At 41.4% G+C, this 23,819-nt stretch overlaps 1 protein-coding gene across 1 annotated transcript in view; it reads right to left on the bottom strand.

Annotated features, from left to right (window-relative positions):
* The window catches only part of LOC137369781 (probable aminopeptidase NPEPL1), a 53,125-nt gene extending 29,950 nt beyond the window's left edge, over nucleotides 1–23,175 (bottom strand). The window contains exons 1-7 of the mRNA XM_068031237.1: nucleotides 22,939–23,175; nucleotides 13,724–13,909; nucleotides 9,439–9,609; nucleotides 8,548–8,637; nucleotides 5,842–5,923; nucleotides 3,478–3,620; nucleotides 2,568–2,645 (exon numbers count right to left, since the gene is read on the bottom strand). Of these exons, the coding sequence (XP_067887338.1) occupies nucleotides 2,568–2,645; nucleotides 3,478–3,620; nucleotides 5,842–5,923; nucleotides 8,548–8,637; nucleotides 9,439–9,609; nucleotides 13,724–13,909; nucleotides 22,939–23,121 (933 nt within the window). The 5' untranslated portion in view covers nucleotides 23,122–23,175. The remainder of the gene's footprint in view (nucleotides 1–2,567; nucleotides 2,646–3,477; nucleotides 3,621–5,841; nucleotides 5,924–8,547; nucleotides 8,638–9,438; nucleotides 9,610–13,723; nucleotides 13,910–22,938) is intronic.
* Nucleotides 23,176–23,819: the final 644 nt, after the last annotated feature.

Genomic DNA, 23,819 nt, shown 5'->3' on the forward strand with positions numbered 1-23,819 from the left:
TGCAGAAGGCAATGGCATATGAATTGATGCAAATATGCCATATAACGGAGAAAAACAGCAAAATGCAAACTACAGAAGTAACACATTTTCCTTTGTGCTATAAAAATGTGGTATCATTCCACAGGTGTGTTGCAGCTACTGAGGTCTGGCAAATTGTGAAGCAATATAGTTGAATGTAAAATTAGGAAAATAAAATACACCTTAAACGGTAACATTTTAAAATGAAGTTGAGCAACAGAGGGACCTCGGTGAACAGAACATTAAAAGTAGTAGTGCAAATCAATAAGGCCATGAAGAAGGCAAATGGAATCTTGCTTCAGCATCTTGTGGCAAAGAATGCAAAAGCAAAGCAGATAAATGTTGAACATGTGTAAAATCTTTGTTACAGGAAGGATAAAAAAAACAATGCAGAAGGTACAGTGTAGATTCACTAGGACACTATTGGGCATGATTAGTTACAAATATGAACTTGGAAAGTTAGGCCTTTAAAGCCAAGGAGGTTAAAGATAACTTGATAGACGTCTTCAAGTTTGTGAAGGAATATAAAGTTAATAATGTCATGAGTCAGTGAAATATTTACAAATTTAAAGATAACCATAAAAAGAATTAAAAGAAAAAATATTTAGAGGTCAGTTAAATACAGAATTCTCTGCCTCAAAGTGATATTGGTCCAAAATCTCTAAATACTCTCCAAATGGAATTAGATAGTTGCTTGAAAAGCAGCAATATTGAAATATTTTCCTCACCGAGCCCTAAAAGGTGCTTTCTATATCTTTGAATGGGTCTTTATGGTAGGAGAATGATTTGAATTAAAAGCTGAAGAACCTCCGAGATTGGATATTTTAAACGTGCTGTGCCTAATGTGCATAAATTATAGTTTAACGGATTAAGGTTTTAAATTTCATGCATATAAAGGATAAAAAGAGGACTCAGAATATGACAGGGGTTTGATACTTTCTTCAGGGTCCAACTGTTTACACTGACACCAACTTGTTTTCTGGCAGTTTTTAATGTTCTGGCATATGCTAATGAGATCAAGAAATGACAGCACAACTCGCCGACAGGAGGACCAGCATAAACTTCTGGCTGAATGAAAGTTCCAGCCAAAGCTTTTTAAATATTACGCACATGTAATTCTTTAAAATGACACAGGCTCTTTACCCAAATGGAATAGGCAGGCTACAACACAAAAAAACTGAAACAATGAGCTATTTAGGCAACTACTTTACTAACATGGCCTGTCTGTGGAACTGTGTGTTAAGTATTTAATATTGTCAAAGAAACTAACAGAAATGAAGCATTTTTATCTATAATTTGGATGAAGGCATGGAGAACAGTTCACAAGTTTGTTGATGACAGAGGATGACACAGATAAAATAACTAGTCTGGCAATAGATCCAGACACATTTGCTGTGACAGATGTTTTTTAACATAGACAGGTGCAATGCAATGCATTTGATCAGGGTGATTACAGGTATGTATGCACCAGAGTTGCATGCTCAAGGCTGCTAAGCAGTAGGACCTTGTGTTGCAGTTCATCAAACACTGAAGATCCATGACCAGTGTCATGAGGTTGTTGCAAAAGTGAATAGGGTGTATAGCTAGGACAATATGAAACTAGAAGTACAAAATATCATGTACTACTACTACTACTAGTAGTACTAGGACTACTTTGTACAAAGCCTTGTTCTGTCTGAATCTGACAACAGTGTAACCAAATTTTGATCCCCTCTCATAGCTAGAGATACAGTCCCTTGAGTTTTTTTTGTTTTTTTTTAAACTCATTCATGGGATGTGGGCGTTGCTGGCCAGGCCAGCATTTATTGCCCATCCCTAATTGCCCTCGAGAAGGTGGTGGTGAGTAGGTCCAGAGGAGGGCCACTCGATTGATGCCTAATTTATAGAAATAAGGAATCAGGACAGGCACAAAAATTGAGACCTTTCACTCTGAAAAAGTACAGACTTCAGGTAGATATGATTGAGGTCTTTAAAATAATGAAGGAATTTGATTCTGCACAATGTTTATTTCTTTTATTTCAGTGATCGACCTATGGAATTGGATGCCATACATGCGATGATTGTGGATACTTTGCAGGCCTTCAAAAGGAACCCAAATAAGTTCCTACAAATGGAAAAACTCTAGAATTATAGAAGATAGCTGGGTTAACTGGGACTGGTGGTATCAGTCACCTGGAGCTTGTTTAATTGCTTGTTTTCAGGCTCAGAAGGATTTTTCAGTTTTTTGCTAAATTAGCCTACAATTTATTTTAGGAGATTGTGTGACTGAGGGGATGGATGGGTTGAAGGTGTAGTATAAGTTAATACATGATCAAGACCACTGCAATGAGGTCTTCTGACATTTGCTATCTTAACCCACTTAGGTCAGTGAGGAGATGTTGGCCTGTGCTCATGAAGCTGTCTCCAGCAAGATCAGCTTCGGGAAAGAAGGGCAAAAGAAGGAAAGAATCTCAAACATGTTTCACAAAACAACAATTAGGAAAAAAAACCCTCATTCAATACTATTTCTGGGATCCCATACCACCAGAAACAGAAAGGTATATACTCACCTGTTTCACAGCTGCTCTGAAGGCTCCAAGGACAGCAGCAGCACCCCCACATTCCCTCTTCATCCCTGGCATGCATAACTACAAAATGAGACCAATTCAATTCTCATGTCTACATGTATAGTTAAAACCCAATAATTAAGTTACAAAGATGTAAGATAAGCCACACATTTTAATGGCGTTGTACCACCATCTGGCCACAGTAGAGGGCAGTTTAAAAAAAAAAAGAATTGTGGTCATCGAGTCTTTCACTGTATTAATCATACTGCACTATCTAACTACACAGATTCAGGTAGCGTTCTGGATGATGGCCTTAATCTGTGACCTTTCTTAAGGCTATCCACACTAATAAAGCCTTAATCTTGAGCTATGATGATTTCAGGAGTGCTGTTAATTTGTCACCAGATCAAACTGGTAAGCTATGGCACTTGACTATGCCCAAAAATGTGCTCTTGCACATTGCAGAGTTTTTTGTTAGTCAGTCAGTAAAGATTTCTTATATTTGCAGAGGCATTGCTAAACATAATACCAAACATAAACTGTTCACACTGAAAGGTAGCAAAACTAGCAGACATCATTTAAAAATTAATAAGCTAAGGAATTCATATATATACAACAAATATTTACTAGTTGCAATATCTTGTGGGTAATGCCAATAGACTAGCAACTAAAGCTGATGTTGAAAACCTGTTACTATAATCAGGCGGGTAGGTCACATCTTCATGTACATTTGTCTCCTCTAAATGTATGAGTAACAAATAAATGTGGACTTTTATCTTACTTGCATACCTAAGTTTTAATTTATAATAGATACATTTAACAATTGGAATATTGGATCGGATCTGTTAATTCTAAAATTAGGTCTAGAGAGGGATCTGAAGGCAAGAAAAGATAAACAGGAAAGTTCTATCACCTTTGATTTAATGCTGAGACCACCAGTGTTATAAACAATACCCTTGCCAACCCAGGCTATAGTTTGTGTAGCATCCTCTGGTGTGTGACTAAGTATTGCAAGAGCAGGTGGATTCACCGCAGCTTTTCCAACTCCGTAGATACCTGAACAACCAAATCAAACGGATTCTCAAAGGAAGTGAAGTGAAAGAACCTCTAACAGATATTACAAAGGTCCAATTACAGTGACAGTTATAGAATCAGAGCGATATAGCACTGAAACAGGCCCTTCAGCCCACCGAGTCTGTGCCAACCATCAACCACCCATTTATACTAATCCTACATTAATCCCATATTCCCTACCTCCTACCTACACTAGGGACAATTTACAATGGCCAATTTACCTATCAACCTGCAAGTCTTTGGCGGTGGGAGGAAACCGGAGCACCCGGCGGAAACCTACGCGGTCACAGGGAGAACTTGCAAACTCCACACAGGCAGTACCCAGAACAGAACCCGGGTCGCTGGAGCTGTGAGGCTGCAGTACTAACCACTGCGCCGCCCTTGAAATCCAATGAACTTTGCAGTCAGGATCTCAGTTCACATAAATAGTGCACAGTTGGCTACATATGCAAGGGAACCAGAAATAAGACAGCAAATCTAAACACAAATTATGCACTTTAACGTAATAAAAAAAAAACATTCATAGGATGTGGGCATCACTGGCAAAGCCAACATTTATTGCCCATTCCATTGAGCAAGTGGTGGTGAGCTGTCTTCTTGACAACTGAGTGGCTTGCTAGGCCATTTCAGTCAGCAGGTACGTGCCAACCATATTGCTGTGGGTCTGGAATCATATATAAGCCACACCATGTAAGGCTGGCAGATTTCCTTCCCTAAAAGTATATTAGCAAATCAGTTGGATTTTTCCGACAATCCAGTAGTTAACGGTCAACTTTATTGACACTAGCTTTTCATTCCAGATTTATTTAATTAACTAAAAATTTAAATTTCCCAGCTGCTGTGGTGGGATTTGAATTTATGACTCTGAATCGTTAGCCTAGGCCTTTGGATTATGAGTCTTATAATATAACTACTAGGCTCCCATTCCCGAATAATCTAATCCCAAGGTTAGAGAGGTTACATAAAATTTATGCAAAGAATACTTCATCCTGGCAACAGGAATATTCATCATAGGAACAAGATACAGAACATTTTTAAAAGTTTATTTTATGTGGAAGGTTGAACATAGAAAACGTCCAGGACTGGAAACAGCTATGGTGGTCTATTTGGATAAATATCCAGGCCTATATTCTATGTCATATTTACTGTTTGCTCTTGAATTCACAATAACAGACATCTCCACTGTCTCCCTAGGCAGTCTATTCCACATATTCACCATCTTGTGTGTGAAGTATCTAAATCTAAACTGACTGTTCACCTTTCCTTTTCCAAGCTCAAATGCATTCGTCCAGTAATAAATTGTTTATTGAAGCCACAAACTATCAGGGCTAATTTTATTTATGCACCTCAAATCCTAAAAAGTTCAATAACTTCTCCCCATGTTTTCTTTCCTTCAGCATAAACACTTTCTGCTTCTTAATTTTCTCCTCCTAGCTCAGGGTCCTTAGCCCAGCATCAGTTTAGATGCCTTTCTCTATACCCATTAAGAATTAGAATGTCCACTCCAGTAATTTGAATTGTATAGTTACACCAGGTAGGGTTGAACCAACTCACCATTGCTCCCTAGCAAACTCTAGCTGTGCACTCAATAGTAATTGCACATTCCTGTGCTTCCTTAAAGAGCATCACAAGCAGGGACCATGGATCTAAGCATCGAAGCTACAATTTTGCGGCTTTATCACTGACCCAAGCTAGTTCGGAGCATGCTGTTGCCCACTGTGCTTATGGTTTTAATAAGCTGTCCATCAATAACCTCATGATCCCTTCCTGTGAAGTGTTCTCCTACCATTTATCTTAAAATGCTAATGCTCATTTCACTTCTCCAGTCTCAGCACCTTGGGATCAGTTTACATCAAATAACATCTGCCAGTTGTCAGCCTGGTTCCTCAACCTATCCAAATTTCTCTGTATTCCTGTGAGGACCGATTTCACACTCCTGCAGTCCTAGCTCAGTGCAATGCCTTCAGGGAGAAAGTAACAGGAAATCACAGATGATATTTTGTTCATTACAATTTATATTTCCTACTACTTGCAGCCTTCTACAGATTTTTCTTTCGAAAAGGAAGTCTTGGATAAGGCCATTTGTCTAGGAGCCCAATCCTGCTTTTAGCCATATCTGGCTACACAATGTTTACCTTCCAGCTTTCACAATACCACAATGTTAATCTTCTAAAAGCATGATTTACTCTACAATAGACACTACCTCCAAATCCTTTGTGACCAAGTTCCTCTCCACGGATAACAGTGGGAATAATGCCCAGCTCAGATCCAACAAGTTCGATTTCCTAGTAGGAAGGAAAAATAAAATCTTAAATTAAACTCTCACAAGGAAAAAAAAATTACATTGAAGTAGTGTGTGGGATTTTGGATGAATTGCACCAAATTCAATAAAATCAAAAGGACACAATGTAAAAAGCCATCAAACTCATCCTCCAGGACCTAATGCGACATTTTTAAAACCCCAAATGTTCATTATTCATTACTCAGCTGAATTAACAATTGATCCACTTCCTCACTGTAACAATATTAAAACAGCTCACAATTCAGGACTATAGTCGGTAAATGTAGAGTACAGCATTTCTATATCAGGCTAGAGTACCACAGAGCTCCATAAAGAGCGATAGCAACCACTGACCGAGTCTAACATGAAGCTCAAGGAAACAGACAAATTTCTAATTCAGAAACAACTTGTTGAAAAAAGAAAATTCATAAATTGGAATTAAGCAGAAAAGCATTACAAGTTCTTTAAAGTAATCCTTCATTGAACTTCTACCTAATTTGAATTACAATGGCCACAAACACACAGTACTCCCACCATCACAGGATTCACTGAAACAACTAACCCGTGTTGCAACCTCAATGTACTGTTACGATCGAGGCAGGAGGAGTGCACTGTTTATTCTAGTTCCACTTCTCCACAGGTCACAACATATATTTAAATTTTTTCCCACTTACCCATATGGTCAATTATAGACCCTTTTTATCCCAGAATAAAGCACACCAACCAGGCTTCTTTAATAAAGAAAATTATCAGTTTATGATAAAACAAGTCTTAACCACTAATGAAGCAAAGCATACACACACAGATCGAAATAAGAAAGTTCCCTTTTTACCTTAGACACACAAGCATGCACAGGTTAACTGAAAAAATATAGCGATTTACTCTTTAGGCTCCAGTACAAAACAAAAACAAAAAAATACGTTGGCCAAAATACTTGCTAATTCTTGAAGAAAAAAAAGAGATATGAAAAGATGTTAGAAGTCCTTTTTGGTTTGGCATCCCAAATATGCATAGACAGCTGTCACTGGGATCTTTCTAGCACAGTTCCTGTCAGGCGACACTGAAGATCAGTTTGGGGAGGCTTTCCAGGGAAAATGTAGAAAATTCAGGCAGTTTCTTACACTTGCTTCGCAACTTCTCAAGAGATGGAAAACTGACAGGCTTTGTCCAAGAGCTGGAACAGACTGAGCTGGGTGTTGCTCCCTCGGCAAGTTTTTTCCAACTGTCATTTCAAACCATTGTCCAAAGCAAAACCAAAGCTAATATCTCAATAATCAAGCCTCCTGATCGCTATAAATCTTCGCCTGTCATTTCTTTGTAAACATCTTTCCCCACGTCAAAAACAACCTCTGCTGGGTAATTATTTAAAGAGAGGTGCCTTCCAGTAACTGTTTACAATCAAGACCTCTCAGTGGCCCTTGCAAAAAAAAAATCCATGGACACCTTTTCAGTTTTAAAACACAAATCAAATTTTAACAAAAGAAAGGAAGCACTTGTAACAGTATGCACAAGTCATGTGCTGCTGAATTAGATACCTCCAGTCCTCAACCCAACTAAATGTATTCATCATGCTCAATTTCCAAGCCACTGGAAGCATCATGATGCATGCCATGTCAGCCATTCCTCTGTGGTAACACTCTTGCCTCTGAATCAGAAGGTTACAGGTTCAAGTCCCGCTCTAAAGACTTAAGTACAAAATCTAGGCTGATACTCCAGTGCAGTACTGAGGGAGTGATGCACTGTCAGAGGCTCTATTCTTCATGTTAAACCAAGACTCTGTCTGCCCTTCTCAGTGGAAGTAAAAGAACCAATGACACTATTTCAAGACAAGCAAGGGAGTCCTCCTGGTGTCTTGGCCAATATTTATTCCTCAGCCAGCGTCACAAAAACAGATTCCCCAGTCATTATCTCATTGCTGCTTGTGGGAGCTTGTTGTACGCGACATGGCTGCTGTGTTTCCTACATTATAACAATGACTATATTTCAAAAGCACTTCATTGGCTGTAAAGTGCTTTGGGATGTCATGAGGTTGTGATAGGCATGATATAAATGCAAGTTCTTTCCTTTGATGTGCACATTTCATATTCCTGAAATTTTTAAACTATTACAATAGCTGTACATTTTGAAATGCAGTTATAAATGCACTACAAAAAAAAGCTCATCTGTATCCCAGAAGATTCACAAGCGGAGATTTCCCACTCCCACCAACACAGGTACAATAACAAATCTAAGATATTAAGCTGTTTGAATCTGCAAATTATGATGTCCAAGCAGGCACACTGGAAGATGTCTCTCCATATTCCCATGTAGCAGTGAAGAATATGAATGGGGTAGAGCAATCCAGGGAGGTCATTTTGGCATTGTATTCCTGAAACTGACTAAAGCTCGCCACTATGGCAAAATTACTTTTAAGTACATATTTAGGCATTTGAGAAGATCTGGATCATCCATACATGACCAGTATATTCTAAACTGCTACACACTCACAAAAATCATAGTATGTTATCCATCATTGCTACAGGTCTGGTAAATGATGATGACTCATGATTAAGTGGAAATACAGAAAAAAAATTAGCTGAATCAGTTTATACTGCTGTCTATATTAGCTAAAGAATCAAACATGCTCACCTCAAGGAAGTTATCTGTATTCATCTCATTGCACGGTGTATCCACAATACGAGCAGCTATTCGAATGCCTTCAGCAGCACTTGACAGGCACTATGGAAAAAAATGGGTAAGTACTGGAAATCTCTCAGAATGATCAGTGCCTATACCTCAAGTAACCGCAATGATTTATATTATGGCACCAGAAAGCAACTGCTCTGAACAACATTTAGGGTGTAATATAAAGTGAAAAGGCTGTTACATACAAATTATTGCTCCTTCTAATAAATGTAAAAAAAAGAAAAATGATATGTTAAAGAAGAAAGGTTCAAAAATAAATTGGGGCTTTTCTTCCTCACAGGAAGAGAGAAGGATGGGGGGGTGGGGGCAGGAAGTCTAAGACGTATTCAAAAAACTCAAGTATTTTCAGGGTTTAAATAGTGAAAAATTGTTTTCAAAGTTGTAGATTATTACTGTAAGGGCACATAAACCCAATTCTCATTAGAAGGGCAAAGCAAAAAGTTAGAAGCTTTTCCACACAGAGTTAGTGTTGGCAGAAGTGTGATAGGCCAAATGGCCTCCTTGTGTGCTGCAATTTCAATGATGCAATGTTTCCATGGTTTTGGCAACTTACCAAAACTTTGTACCGCAACGTAAAAGGTCTCATTCAAAACTTGATTTTTCAATTCAATTTTTAGTCATTTTAAGAAGACTGAAAACTGCATATTGCACTAGTGCCAGACTGCCCCCTCAACCAAAACCATTACCAATTCCGGCAAGCCAAGTGCAACCCAATTTCAGTGCCATGGCAATGTAAACAAATTATATAAAGTTAGGAGACAACACAAACAAACACCATTAAATATAAATCAGCAATTATATTGTCTTAGATCCTACCATTGTGGTAATACTTACTGCAAGCATAGATTCAGTAAGTGGGTCAGTATTCTCTCCCACCAGAATAAACTCTACTACAACAGTGAGTTTCTCTCCTTGTTCAGGCAATCCAGTACGTCGAGTGAATAAAGGAAATGCCCTTGCTACTGCACAAGCCGAGGCAAAAACCTCTGTGTATTCACAGACTAGCTGAAATAAAAGTTATCATAAGAAGTAGTTAAGACAATTTTTTTTTTTAAATGCACGTGATTTATTAAGCACATCCTAACCATTTATTCCTGCAAATGAAAATATTGTTGGTTCTTCTCTAAAGGAGGACGTACACCATAAGAGTTGCTCAATGAAGTCAAAACAATCCATCAGCTTTTATCTCGCGTCAGATGTTGAGACTCTTTCCAATCTTGCTGGTCACCTTGCACCATTTTTAATTAACTGTCGTTCAGAGCTTTAAGTGACTAACTTCCTCTGATGGTTTGCTCCAGAGAATACTGTCCAATTTACTAGCCTCAGTTGGGTGGAGTTTGTCTACTGTATTTGCTAAATTGTAAATTTTCTAGATAACCTGATTTAGCAAATACTCATGGTTCTAGATACATTGTGTTGAGCGACAAGTTAATATTTCCATCAAAAGTAGATGGTTTGCAAAACGAAAATGAAACTCTGGAAATATTAATTTTAAGTGGAAATTTTGAGAGGGGGAAGACAATGCTGGATAGTTTTACTTCAGTAATGCAGATATGAAAAAAAATTAATTGTTTAACTTAAAAGGATGAGGAAGGTCAGTCAATCCAAGCGCATGGACATTAAATACAAAGCTAAGCAGGCTCCCATTTAGCTGTTTGAAAAAAAAAATGACAGGATTTTTGTCTCCACTAAAGTCCATGGATTGGTCATTCGTTGTGTGAAGAACTTCCTGATATCAGATCCAAATTTGCATTATATTAACGAACTTCTACCACTTTCCTTGTCCCACTTTCATGCTTTAATTTAAATTAGTGCTACAATGCAAATCTTACTCATTTTTTCCATAACCAAGCTCTCTGACTTCACAGATTCATGTTGTGGCATTTCTCTCAAGTCTCCTAAGTCTTAACCAGGGAACACCACAGCTACAAGTATTATCAACCTCAACAATAAGCTGATCAGGAAGTGTTGCGATATTGTACCAGAAGTACATTGGTTCCTTACCCACAATGTTCAAATGCATTGGTCTCTTAAGGAAATCCTAGTTTTTTTGATTACAATGGACTGTGTCACATGTTACTCTGGAGGCTCAGCACATTCAAGATAGATTTTTGGGTAAAGGGAATTAAGGGATTTGGGGATAGTGCAAGTCGGTAGAGTTGAGGTAGAAGATCAGCCATGATCATATTGAATGGCCTACTCCAGCTCCGACTTCTTATCGAAGCAGGCACTGAATTTTATTTCTCAAACCATCACTGGTATGGAATCTGAAAAAATACATTACCAACGCTACATAATAAACTGACTCAACAGATAATCTGATTTCATCAGATCTGATGAAAGGTCACAGACCCGAAACATTAGCGCTGTTTCTCTCTCCGCAGATGTTGCAAGACCTGCTGAGTATTTCCAGCACTTTGTTTTTATTCCAGCTACAACACTGGCACCTACCTGACAATGTGGAAAATTCCCCAGGTATGTCATGTCCAGAAAAAGCAGGACAAATTCAACCTGGCCAATAACCACCCTATCATTCTACTCTCCATCAGCAAAGCGATGGAAGGGGTCGTCGACAGTGCTATCAAGCGGCTTTTGCTCAGCAAGAACCTGTTCACTGACGCTCAATTTGGGTTCTGCCAGAGCCACTCAGCTCCTGACCTCATTATAGTCTTGGTCCAAACATGGACTCCAGAGGTGAGGCGAGAGTGACTGCCCTTGACATAAGGCAGTATTTGACCAAGTATAGCATCAAGGAGCCCTAGCAAAATGGGACTCAAGGCGAATCAGAGGGAAAACTCTCCACCGGTTGGAGTCATACCTAGCATAAAGGAAAATGGTTGTGGTTGTTGAAGCTCAATCATCTCAGTCCCAGGACGCTGCTGCACAAGTTGCTCAGGGTAGTGTCCTAGGCTCAACCATCTTCAGCTGCTTCACCAATGACCTTTCCTCCATCATAGGTCAGAACTGGGGATGTTTGCTGATGATTGCACAATGTTCAGCACCATTCGTGACTCCTCAGATACTGAAGCAGTCCGTGTCCAAATTCAGCAAGACCTGGACAACATCCAGGCTTGGGCTGATAAGTGGCAAGTAGCATATATGCCACACAAGTGGCAGGCAATGAACACCTCAAACGAGAGAATCTAACCATTTCTCTTTGATGTGACCTGAACCTATGGAGTTGGAGCAGTGATCAGTCATGATATGGGTGATGGTCAAGAGAAGCCCACAGCAGTTGTGTCATGTACCCTGACCAAGAATGAACGCCAGTATGTGCAAATAGAAAAGGATGCACTAGCAATTATCTTTGGTCTTAAACCGTTTCACCAGTTTTTGTTGGGTAGTAACACTACGCTAGTTACAGATCATAAACCCCAGTAACTATTTTGGATCCAAAGTCTGCAATATGGACATTGGCAGCATCAAGGATGCAGCGGTGGGTTGTACTTCTCTCACAGTACGACTACAACACTGAATGTAATAGTACAAAGGAGAATGCTATAGCCGGACACACTGTCAGGTTTGCCTCATGCAGACTCAAAAGTAGGCTGTGAAGGTGCAAGTAATTCACCTCCTGATCACCAAAGCCTGTCCACCATCTACAAAGCACAAGTCAGGAGTGTGATGGTAACTCCCCACTTGACTGGATGAGCTTCAACACTCAAGAAGCTCGACTCCATCCAGGACAAAACAGCCCACTTGATTGGCACTACATCCACTAACTTCAATATTCTCTCCCTTCACCACCGACACACAGTGGCAGCAGTGTGTACCAACTACAAGATGCACTGCAACAACTCACCAAGGATTCTTTGGCAGCACATTCCAAACCACAACCACTGGCACCTAGAAGGACAAGGACAACAGATGCATGGAAAAATGACCACCTGCACATTCCCCTCCAAGCCACACACCATCCAGACTTGGATCTATATCATCCTCCACTGTCACTGGGTCAAAATTCTGGAACTCCCTTCCTCACAGCAGTGTGGGCGGACCTACACCACATGGACTGCAGCGGTTCAAGAACAAAGAACAGTACAGCACAGGAACAGGCCATTCAGCCCTCCAAGCCTGCGCCGATCTTGATGCCTGCCTAAACTAACACCTTCTGCACTTCCGGGCCCCATATCCCTCTATTCCCTTCATATTCATGTATTTGTCAAGATGTCTCTTAAACGTCGCTATCGTATCTGCTTCCACCACCTCCCCTGGCAGCAAGTTCCAGGCACTCACCACCCTCTGTGTAAAAAACTTGCCTCGCACATCCCCTCTAAACTTTGCCCCTCGCACCTTAAACTATGTCCCCTAGTAACTGACTCTTCCACCCTGGGAAAAAGCTTCTGACTATCCACTCCGTCCATGCCGCTCATAACTTTGTAAACCTCTATCGCGTCACCTCCGTCGTTCCAGTGAAAACAATCCGAGTTTTTCCAACCTCTCCTCATAGCTAATGCCCTCCAGACCAGGCAACAACCTGGTAAACCTCCTCTGTACCCTCTCCAAAGCTTCCACGTCCTTCTGGTAGTGTGGCGACCAGAATTGCACGCAATATTCTAAGTGTGGCCTAACTAAGGTTCTGTACAGCTGCAACATGACTTGCCAATTTTTATACTCTATGCCCCGACCGATGAAGGCAAGCATGCCGTATGCCTTCTTGACTACCTTATCCACCTGCGTTGCCACTTTCAGTGACCTGTGAACCTGTACGCCCAGATCTCTCTGCCTGTCAATACTCCTAAGGGTTCTGCCATTTACTGTATACCTCCCACCTGCATTAGACCTTCCAAGGGCAAAAGCAAAGAGGTGGGCAATAAATGCTGGCCTAGCCAGCGATGCCCACATCCCTTGAAAGAATATAAAAAAATTTACAAAGCTTTTATACATTACTTTTCTTGTCAATTCCTTTTGAAAATGACAAAATTATTATAAGGGAAGGCATCAGTTAAAGGGATGCATTGAATTGATGGTTGATAATATTGAATATCATGATAAATTAGAGAAACTTAAAATTGGAGCTCCGGAAACAAAAACGGCTGCAAAGGAAAATCATGAAGAACGTACATACATTGGATCAAAGTTTTATTGTAAATGAACAAGAGCCTAGTTGATCACTCACCACAACACACTGTTTAGTTTTTCCAGATGAGCAGTTGCGAATCAGTCGTGTGAGAAAGTGAGCTGAAGAAGGGCTGTTGTGGCGGCTGACTTTGGATGGAAGCGCTGCAACAACAGCATAATTGAGCCAGAGCGAACAAGTGTCTATTGGATTTGGATTTAAAGTGCTCAGTGCAGCCTGCCAGACCTGAATGACAAACAGGGTGTTACAGCAGTGCAGATTTGGAACTTCGCAGGAAAAAAAAATACAGCACAATGATATACGCAATGGGCACATAGAAACAGTACAACAGTAACAGTGTGTTCAGCATCAGGAGTTGCAGCAGTTTACAGAGTGGGCAAGTTACATTCAATAGGAAAGTGCATGCATCCAAGTTTTATTTGAAATGACCTAAAAAACTTGAATGAGAAAATCTTGTCATTTATAATCATTTAAAAAAAATATTCTTAAGTAATGCTAAATATCTCCCTTGTATCAGTGGATAAACATGCTACATAATGTAGTGCACAGCAAAACAAACCATAAGGATTCCTGCTTCAGTGTGTCAAGTTAGCTATTCACAGCCATAGTTGCAGCTGAGGCATTACAAACGGCCACAGAGCCGCTAAACTGTGGTGATGACGGCAGCGCTGGGAAAAGATAGCCTCAGCTCCTTCCTTACAACGGTTATCCAACAATCCCTGCTGCAACATGTGTTTATGGATATCAAGTGAAGCACTACATTGAAGCGTGATCCATGTGGGTACCAACGACATAGACAGGACAAGGAAGGAAGTTCTGCATTGTCCGTATGAGGAGCTAAGCACCAAATTAAGAAACTGAACCTCAAAAGGTAATAATCACTGGATTATTACCTGAGGCATTGGAATAAGGCAAATAAGATTAGAGAAATGAGTGCGTGGCTCAAGGACTGGTAAAAGTGGGTTCCAATTCGTGGGGCACTGGCACCAGTACAGCTGGAAAGTGGGGGCTGTACCATTGGGATGGTCTACTCCTGAACCATACTGGGGCTGGTGTTCTAGCGAGCTACATAACTAGGGAGGTAGAGAGGGTTTAAAACTGAATAGTGGGAGGGGGGGGGGGGCAAGGGATCAAATTTGGGAAGATGTGGTAAATCAACAAGTAGAAACAAGGCAAGAGAGAAAGGTATTAATATGGGAAATGATAAACAGACCGTGACAGGAAGGGACAGAGCACACAAATCTAAGATTATATCAGCAGTAAAGGCTTCTTCTTTGGCCTCCTTGTCTCGAGAGACAATGGGTAAGCACCTAGAAGTGGCCAGTGGTTTGTGGAGCAGCACCTGGAGTGGCTATAATGGCCAATTCTAGAGTGACAGACTCTTCCACAGGCACTGCAGCTAAAATTGGTTGTCGAGGCTTTTACACAGTTGGCTCTCTCCTTGCACTTCTGTCTTTTTTCCTGCCAACTGCCAAGTCTCTTCGACTCTCCATTCTTTAGCCCCGCCTTTATGTCTGTCCGCCAGCTCTGGCGATCACTGGCAACTGACACCCACGACTTGTGGTCAATGTCACAGGACTTCATGTCGCGTTTGCAGACGTCTTTAAAGTGGAGACATGGACGGCCGGTGGGTCTGATACCAGTGACGAGCTCGCTGTACAATGTGTCCTTGGGATCCTGCCATCTTCCATGCGGCTCACATGGCCAAGCCATCTCAAGTACCGCTGGCTCAGTAGGGTGTATATGCTGGGGATGTTGGCCGCCTCGAGGACTTCTGCGTTAAAGATACGGTCCTGCCACCTGATGCCAAGGATTCTCCGGAGGCAGAGAGGATGGAATCAGTTGAGACGCCGGTCTTGGCTGGCATATGTTGTCCAGGCCTCGCTGCTGCAGAACAAGGTACTGAGGACACAGGCTTGAAACACTCGGACCTTTGTGTTCTGTGTCTGTGCACCATTTCCCCACACCCTCTTGGCCAGTCTGGACATAGCAACGGACGCCTTTCCCATGCACAAGTTGATTTCTGCATCAAGAGACAGGTTACTGGTGATAGTTGAGCCTAGGTAGGCAAACTCTTGAACCACTTCCAAAGCGTGGTCGCCGATATTGGTAGATGGAGAGTTTCTGACATCCTGTCCCATGATGTTCGTTTTCTTGAGGCTGATGGTTAGGCCAAATTCATTGCAGGCAGCTGTAATCCTGTCAATGAGTTCCTGCAGACACACTTCTGTGTGGAATATTAACGCAGCATCGTCAGCAAAGAGGAGTTCCCTGATGAGGACCTTCCGTACTTTGGTCTAACACGGGGCAAAGTTGAACAACCTGCCACCTGATCTTGTGTGGAGGAAAAGTCCTTCTTCTGAAGACTTGAACGCATACGAGAGCAGCAGTGAGAAGATCCCAAACAGTGTAGGGGCGAGAACACAGCCTTGTTTCACACCACACAGGATAGGAAAGGGATCTGATGAGGCACCGCTATGCTGAATCGTGCCTTTCATATGGTCATGGAATGAGGTGAGGATACTTAGTAGCTTTGATGGACATCCGATCTTTGCTAGTAGTCTAAAGAGACCACGTCTGCTGACGAGGTCAAAGACTTTGGTGAGATCTATGAAAGCAACGTAGAGGGGCATCTGTTGTTCGCGGCATTTCTCCTGTAGCTGGCGAAGGGAGAACAGCATGTCAATGGTGGATCGCTCTGCTCGAAAGCCACACTGTGCCTCAGGGTAGACACGCTCAGCCAGCTTCTGGAGTCTGTTTAAAACGACTCGAGCGTAGACATTTTCCCACTATGCTGGACAGGGAGATTCCACGGTAGTCGCTGCAGTCGCCGCGGTCACCCTTGTTCTTATAGAGGGTGATGATATTGGCATCGTACATGTCCTGTGGTACTGCTCCCTCGTCCCAGCACGGGCAAAGCAGTTCGTACAGTGCTGAAAGTATAGCAGGCTTGGCACTCTTGATTATTTCAGGGGCAATGCTGTCCTTCCCAGGGGCTTTTCCGCTGCCTAGAGAATCAATGGCATCACCGAGTTCCAATTTTGTTGGCTGTTCGTCCAGCTCATCCATGACTGGCAGAGACTGGGCTGCATTGAGGGCGGTATCAGTGACAACATTTTCCCTGGAGTACAGTTCTAGGTAGTGCTCCACCCAGCGGTCCATTTGCTTGCGTTGGTCAGTGATCGTTTCCCCTGATATAGACTTGAGGGGGGTGATCTTCTTGCTGGTTGGCCCAAAAGATCTTACAAAAATAATAAAAGGACTAAACTAAAGGCTCTGTATCCGAATGCATATTGCATTTGAAACAAAACAGCTGAACTGATAGCGCAAATAGAAATAAATAAGTACGATCTGATAGCCATTACAGAGACATGGTTGCAGATTGACAGATTGGGACCTGAATATTGAAGGGTACATGACATTTAGGAAGGACAGGAAGCTTGGAAAAGGTGGAGCCGGGGCTTTGTTAATTAATGATGGTATTAGCACCTTAGGGAAGGATGATCCAAGTTCAGGAAACCAGGATGTAGAAGTGGTTTGGGTAGAGATAAGAAATGATAACGGTAAGAAGTCACTCATGGGAATGGTGCACAAGCCCCATAATAGTAACCACGTGGTAGGACAGAGTATAAAGCAAGAAATAATGGGAGCTTATCAGAAAGTACGGCAATGGGAGATTGTAATCTACATATAGTTTGGAAAAATCAGATGGACGAAGGTAGCTTGGATGAGGAGTTCATAGAATGCTTTCGGAATAGTTTCTTAGAACAGCATGTTCTGGAGCTAACTAGAGAGCAGGCTACACTAGACCTGGAATTGGGCAGCGAGATAGGATTAATTGATGACCTCATTGTGAAGGCGCCCTTAGGTACCAGCGATCATAATAAGATTATATTTGACGTTCAGTTTGAGGGAGAGAAGAATGGGTCCAAGGGCAATTATGAAGGCATGAAAGCAGAGCTAGCTAAAGTAAACTGGCAAATTAGGTTAAGGGATTGGTCAATAGAGATGCAGTGGTATAAATTTAAGGACAGATTTCAGAATGCACAGAACAGATACATTGCACTGAGAAAGAAAAATTCCAAGGGGAGGACCCACCATATGTGGTTAACTAAATAAGTTAAAGATAGTATCACATTTAAAGCAAAAGTGTATAATTGCGCAAAGATGGGAAGGTCAGAAGATTGGACAGAATATAAAAAACAGCAAAGAATGACTAAAAGATTGATAAGGGAGGAAAAACCAGAGTATGAGAGAAAGCTAGCTAGAAATATAACAAATAGTAAGAGAAAAAGCAGGGAATTATAGACCGGTTAGCCTGACATCAGTAGTGAGGGAAATGCTAGAGTATAAAAGATGTATTAGCAGAGCACTTGGAAAACAATGACAGGATCGGACTTAGTCAACATGGATTTACGAAAGGGAAATCATGTTTGACAAATCTACTGGAATTTTTTGAGGAGGTAACTAGTAGAATAGATAAGGGAGAACCAGTGGATGTGGTGCATTTTGACTTTCAGAAGGCTTTCGATAAGGTACCACATAAGAGATTAGAGTGCAAAATTAAAGCATATGGGATTGGGGGTAAGGTACTGACATGGACAGAGAACTGGTTGGCAGACAGGAAACAAACATTAGGAATATAAACAGGTCGTTTTCCGAATGGCAGGCAGTGACTAGTGGAGTACTGCAGGGATCAGTGCTAGGACCCCAGCTATTCACAATATATATTAATGATATAGATGAGGGAATTAAATGTAATATATCCAAGTTTGCAGACGACACAAAGCTGGATGGGAGCATGAGCTGAGAGGAGGATATAGAGAAGCTCCAGTGTGATTTGGACAGGTTGCGTGAGTGGGCAATTACATGGCAGATGCAGTATAATGTGGATAAATGTGAGGTTATCCACTTTGATGACAAAAACAGAAAGACAGATTATCTGAACGGCGACAGATTGGGAAAGGGGGAGGTGAAGCGAGACCTGGGTGTCCTTGTGCACCAGTCGCTGAAAGTAAGAATGTAGGTGCAGCAGACAGTTAAGGCGGCAAATTGCGTGTTGGCCTTCATAGCGAGAGGATTCGAGTACAGGAGCAATGATGTCTTGCTGCAATTATACAAGGCCTTGGTGAGACCGCTTCTGGAGTAGTGCGCGCATTTTTGGTCTCCTTATCTGAGGAAGGACGTTCTTGCTATGGAGGGAGTGCAGCGAAGGTTCACCAGACTGATTCCTGGGATAGCAGGACTGACGAATGAAGACAGATTGGGTCGCTTAGGCTTGTATTCGCTAGAGTTTGGAAGAATGAGAGGGGATCTCATAGAAACCTACAACATTCTAACAGGACAGGACAGACTAGATGCAGGAAGGATGTTCCCGATGGTGGGGAAGTCCAGGACCAGGGGTCACAGTCTAAGGATAAGGGGTAAGCCATTTAGGACTGAGATGAGAACAGATTTCTTCACCGAGAGCAGTGAACCTGTGGAATTCTCTACCACGGAAAGCAGTTGAGGCCAAATCATTCAATATATTCAATGAAGAGTTAGATATAGTCCTCAGGGCTAATGGGATCAAAGGATATGGAATTAATAAGGGAAAATAAGGAGAAGGCAGATGAATTGGACAGGTATTTTGCATCAGTCTTCACTATAGAGGATACAAGTAACATCCTAGAAATAGCTACAAATCAGGAAATGGAAGGGAGGGAGGAACTGAAGAAAATTACAATCACCAGGGAAGTGGCACTGAGCAAATTGTTGGAGCTACAGGCTAACATGTCTCCAGGTCCTGATGGACGTTATCCTAGGATCTTAACAGAAGTGGCTAGTGGGATAGTTGCTGCGTTGGTTTTAATTTTCCAAAATTCCCAAGATTTGGGGAAGGTTCCATTAGATAGAAAAATAGCCAATGTAACTCCTTTATTCAATAAGGGATGGAGACAGAAAGCAGGAAACTGCAAGCCAGTTAGCTTACAATCTGTCATAGGGAAAATATTAGCAGTTATTATGAAAGACATTATAGCAGGGCACTTAGAAAAATTCAAGGTAATCAGGCAGAGTCAACATGGTTTTGTGAAAGGGAAATCATATTTAACCAATTTATTGGAGTTCTTTGAAGTAACAGGGCGGTACAGTGGCGCAGTGGTTAGCACTGCAGCCTCACAGCTCCAGTGACCTGGGTTCAGTTCTGGGTACTGCCTGTGTGGAGTTTGCAAGTTCTCCCTGTGACCGCGTGGGTTTCCGCCGGGTGCTCCGGTTTCCTCCCACAGCCAAAGACATGCAGGCTGATAGGTAAATTGGCCATTGTAAATTGCCCCTAGTGTAGGTAGGTGGTAGGAGAATGGTAGGGAATATGGGGTTAATGTAGGATTAGTATAAATGGGTGGTTGTTGGTCGGCACAGACTCGGTGGGCTGAAGGGCCTGTTTCAGTGCTGTATCTCTAAATAAAAATAAAATAAAATAAAAAATAAAACATGTGTTGTGGACATACTGTGCTTAGATTTCCAGAAGGTATTCGATAAGGTGCCACATCAATGGTTATTGCAGAAAATAAAAGCTCATGGTGTAGGGGGTAACATATTGGCATGGATAGAAGATTGGCTAGCTAACAGGAAACAGAGAGTAGGCATAAATGGGTCATTTTCTGGTTGGCAAGATGTAATGAGTGGTGTGCCACAAGGATCAGTGCTAGGGCCCCAACTTTTTACAATTTATATAAATGACTTGGTTGCTAAATTTGCTGATGACACAAAGATAGGTAGGAAAGTTAAGTTATGAAGAGGACATAAGGAGGCAACAAATGGATATAGGTAGGTTAAGTGAGTGGGCAAAGATCTAGCAAATGGAGTATAATGTGGGAAAATGTGAAATTGTCCATTTTGGCAGGAAAAATAAAAAAGCATATTATCTAAATGGTGAGAGATTGCAGAGCTCCGAGTTGCAGAGGGATCTGGGTGTCCTCGTGCATGAATCACAAAAGGTTAGTATGCAGGTTCAGCAAGTAATTAGGTAAGCTAACAGAATGTTATTATTTATTGTGAGGGAATTGAATACTGAAGTAGGGAGGTTATGCTTCGGTTATACAGGGCATTGGTGAGACCACATCTGGAGTAGTGTACAGTACCGGTCTCCTAATCTAAAGGAAGGATGTAAATGTGTTTGAAGCAGTTCAGAGAAGGTTTACTAGACTAATACCTGGAATGGGCGGGTAGTCTTATAAGGAAAGGTTCGACAGGCTAGGCCCATATCCATTGGTATTTATAAGAGTAAAAGGTGACCTGACTGAAACATACAAGATTCAGAGGGGTCTTGATAGGATGGATGTGGAAAGGATGTTTGCCCTTGTGGGAGAATCTAGAACTAGGGGGTCACTATTTAAAAATAAAGGGTCGCCCATTTAAGACAGAGATGAGGAGAAATTTTTTCTCTCAAAGAGTCATAAGTCTTTGGAATTATAGAAAATGGACTCAGAGGAACAAGAGGTCAAGAAAATACAAATTATAAACATTTTGACCAGATAAAAGCTCACAACTTCAAATTCCAGTAAAACATTAAGTGGAAATGGTAATTAAAGATATGGATTTTAAAAGGAACACACAAAGGTTACATAAATGCTGGAAGTCAGATGACACCTTAGAAATGGTATAAAAATGAGAGGTTTTGAAAGCAAAGTTTAGGGGTGTTGTATCCTCAAACAACACTTCTCAGCCCATGCTTTGCTTGTGGGATTTAAGATAAAAGTTTACTTTAAATTTTGATAGATATTCTGGATATTCTAAGATAATTTTGCTTTAACATTAGCAGGGTTAAACTTTTGGATTCTATGTTAGAAATAAGAATACATGTTACATCTCTCAGTAATATTTGATATTGTGATATAGTGTGTATAGCTAGGCATTATGGTCGGCATGGACACGGTGGGCCGAAGGGCCTGTTTCTATGCTGTACGACTATGACTATGACTTATCCACTTAAGTTTATTGCATGTTAAATTCTTTAATAAATCTTTAAAAGTTAATAAATCATCTCATGTAGTATTCTGCGTACAACTACAAGAACCCCCTCTCTGTGTAAGTGGAGTGATACGTATTGAAGAGAGTTTCCTAGATCCTTATAATATCTGGGATATTTACAACTTAACCGTAAATATTAAAAATAGCTACCCGAAAGATGGTAATATTCTCTGTTGGTTTTCTTTCTTTGAGGGAAAGCTAGTATAATCCTTTGGAGCCAAATAAGTGTCTGAGAATTTGTCTGGTTTGAACTTGATTAAAGGAGATTTATAGGGATGTACTCCTGATTTGATTCAGTCCCTATAAGGGGTTAAAGTTATAAATCACTTCAAATGCACAGAACTCAGTGGGATCCACAAGGAAGGAAAGAAAGGGCCATAGCAATACAAACACAATTAAACAGGGGCAACCAGTTTTATAGCAACCGGTTTCAGTAACCGTATATTGGCTCAAATCCTACAGTTGACACTCACTAATTATAATATTTAGCATTCTCTCCAATGGTCTGTTCTTTGTAAACACTGCTTCCCTTAGCAATGTAAAAAGCGAGAGGGGAATAGAAATGTTGATGACCAGGAAGCTTATGGGTTTAGAAACATTCAAGAGAGAGCTTTTCAGCAAACCAGCTCATGCAGCCTTTACAGGGAGCAGGATGGAGAGAGAGCTGCACAATTCGAGGAGGGCAGTTCATTGTAGGAGTTAAAGTTAACTTATATAGCACAGTTAACATGGTAAAACATTCCAAAGTGCTTCACAGGAGCATTGTTAAACAAATTTGACACCGAGTTACATAAGGAGATAAGTCAGGTGACCAAAACTCAGTCAAAGAAGTAGGTTTTAAGCAGCGTATTAAACGAGAAAAGTGAAGAAAGGCAGAAAGGTTTAGGAAGGGAATTCCAGAGCTTAGGGCCCAGACAGCTGAAGTCACAGCCACCAATGCTGGAGAGATTAAAATCACATTGTGTAAGAGGCCAGAAATAGAGGAGTGAAGATATCTCGGAGGGTTGTGGGCTTGGAGGAGATTACAGAGATAGGGAGGGGGGAACACATAGAGGGATTTGAAAACAAGGACGAGGAATTTATAATCAAAGTGTAGAATGAGGCCCAAAGACAGTTTTAAACTGCTTTACTCTTGCCAGTACCAGGCCACTGCAACCTGACATGGGCTGTCTAGCAGGCCAGTAGAGGGGCTGAATGGCGGCCTCCTCCTCCCGAGCCAAGGCGACCATTTTGGAATTACTCACCTCTTGGCTCACCCGGGGCTCCAGCTTCCCCCTCACTTGGGTCCAAGTGAGCTTTTGCAGATTTGGCAGCTGTCCCACAAACAACACCGGCCTGAACTGAGGATCGGCATCCCCCGCACTGGCAGTGAACACCAAATGCTGTACCACGGCCCCACCGTCACCGCTCTTCACGCCGCCTTTCATCGCGCCGCTTCTATCAGCACGACACCGCCTGCGCAAGACCGGCGCCTGCCGGACCCGGGGCGCATGCGTAGTCTTCTACCCCCCACCCACCACACACACAACACGCAGTGCAAAGAGTAGACTGCAAACGTTGCAAAGTGTTGCTGTCATTTAATAGGTCCGTTCATATTGAATAGAATACAATGCAAAGTTTTAAAAACAAAAATAGCAGAGGTTGGGTACCTGACACAATATATGAATCTGTACAGGTGGCATTCTAATACAACTAAAAGTTTTCACTTTAGGGCTAGTAAAAGCTGAAAGTCCTAATCCCTTTCCTTTTTTCATAAAAGCAAAATACTACAGATGCTGAAATATAAACAGAAAGTGCTGGAAATACTCAGCAGGTCAGGCAATATCTGTGGAGAGAGAAGCAGAATTAACGTTTCAGGTCTGTGACCTTTCATCCGAACTGGCAAAGGTAAAGAAAGTATTAAGTTTTATGCTAGTGAAGCGGGTGGGAAAGAGAACAAAACAGAAGACGTGTGACAGGGCAAAGGATAGGAGAGATTAAATAAAAATGATGTCTCATGGGACAAAGGCAAAGTGAGTGTTAATGATTGTGGTGAAAGACAAAGCATTAGTCCAGAGAGAGTATTAATGGCAGAATAATGAGCAACTCTGTCCAAAGCACAACATGAAAAACAGGCACATGGTTA

Source organism: Heterodontus francisci, chromosome 5 (assembly GCF_036365525.1).
Source record: "Heterodontus francisci isolate sHetFra1 chromosome 5, sHetFra1.hap1, whole genome shotgun sequence".
NCBI lineage: Eukaryota > Metazoa > Chordata > Chondrichthyes > Heterodontiformes > Heterodontidae > Heterodontus > Heterodontus francisci.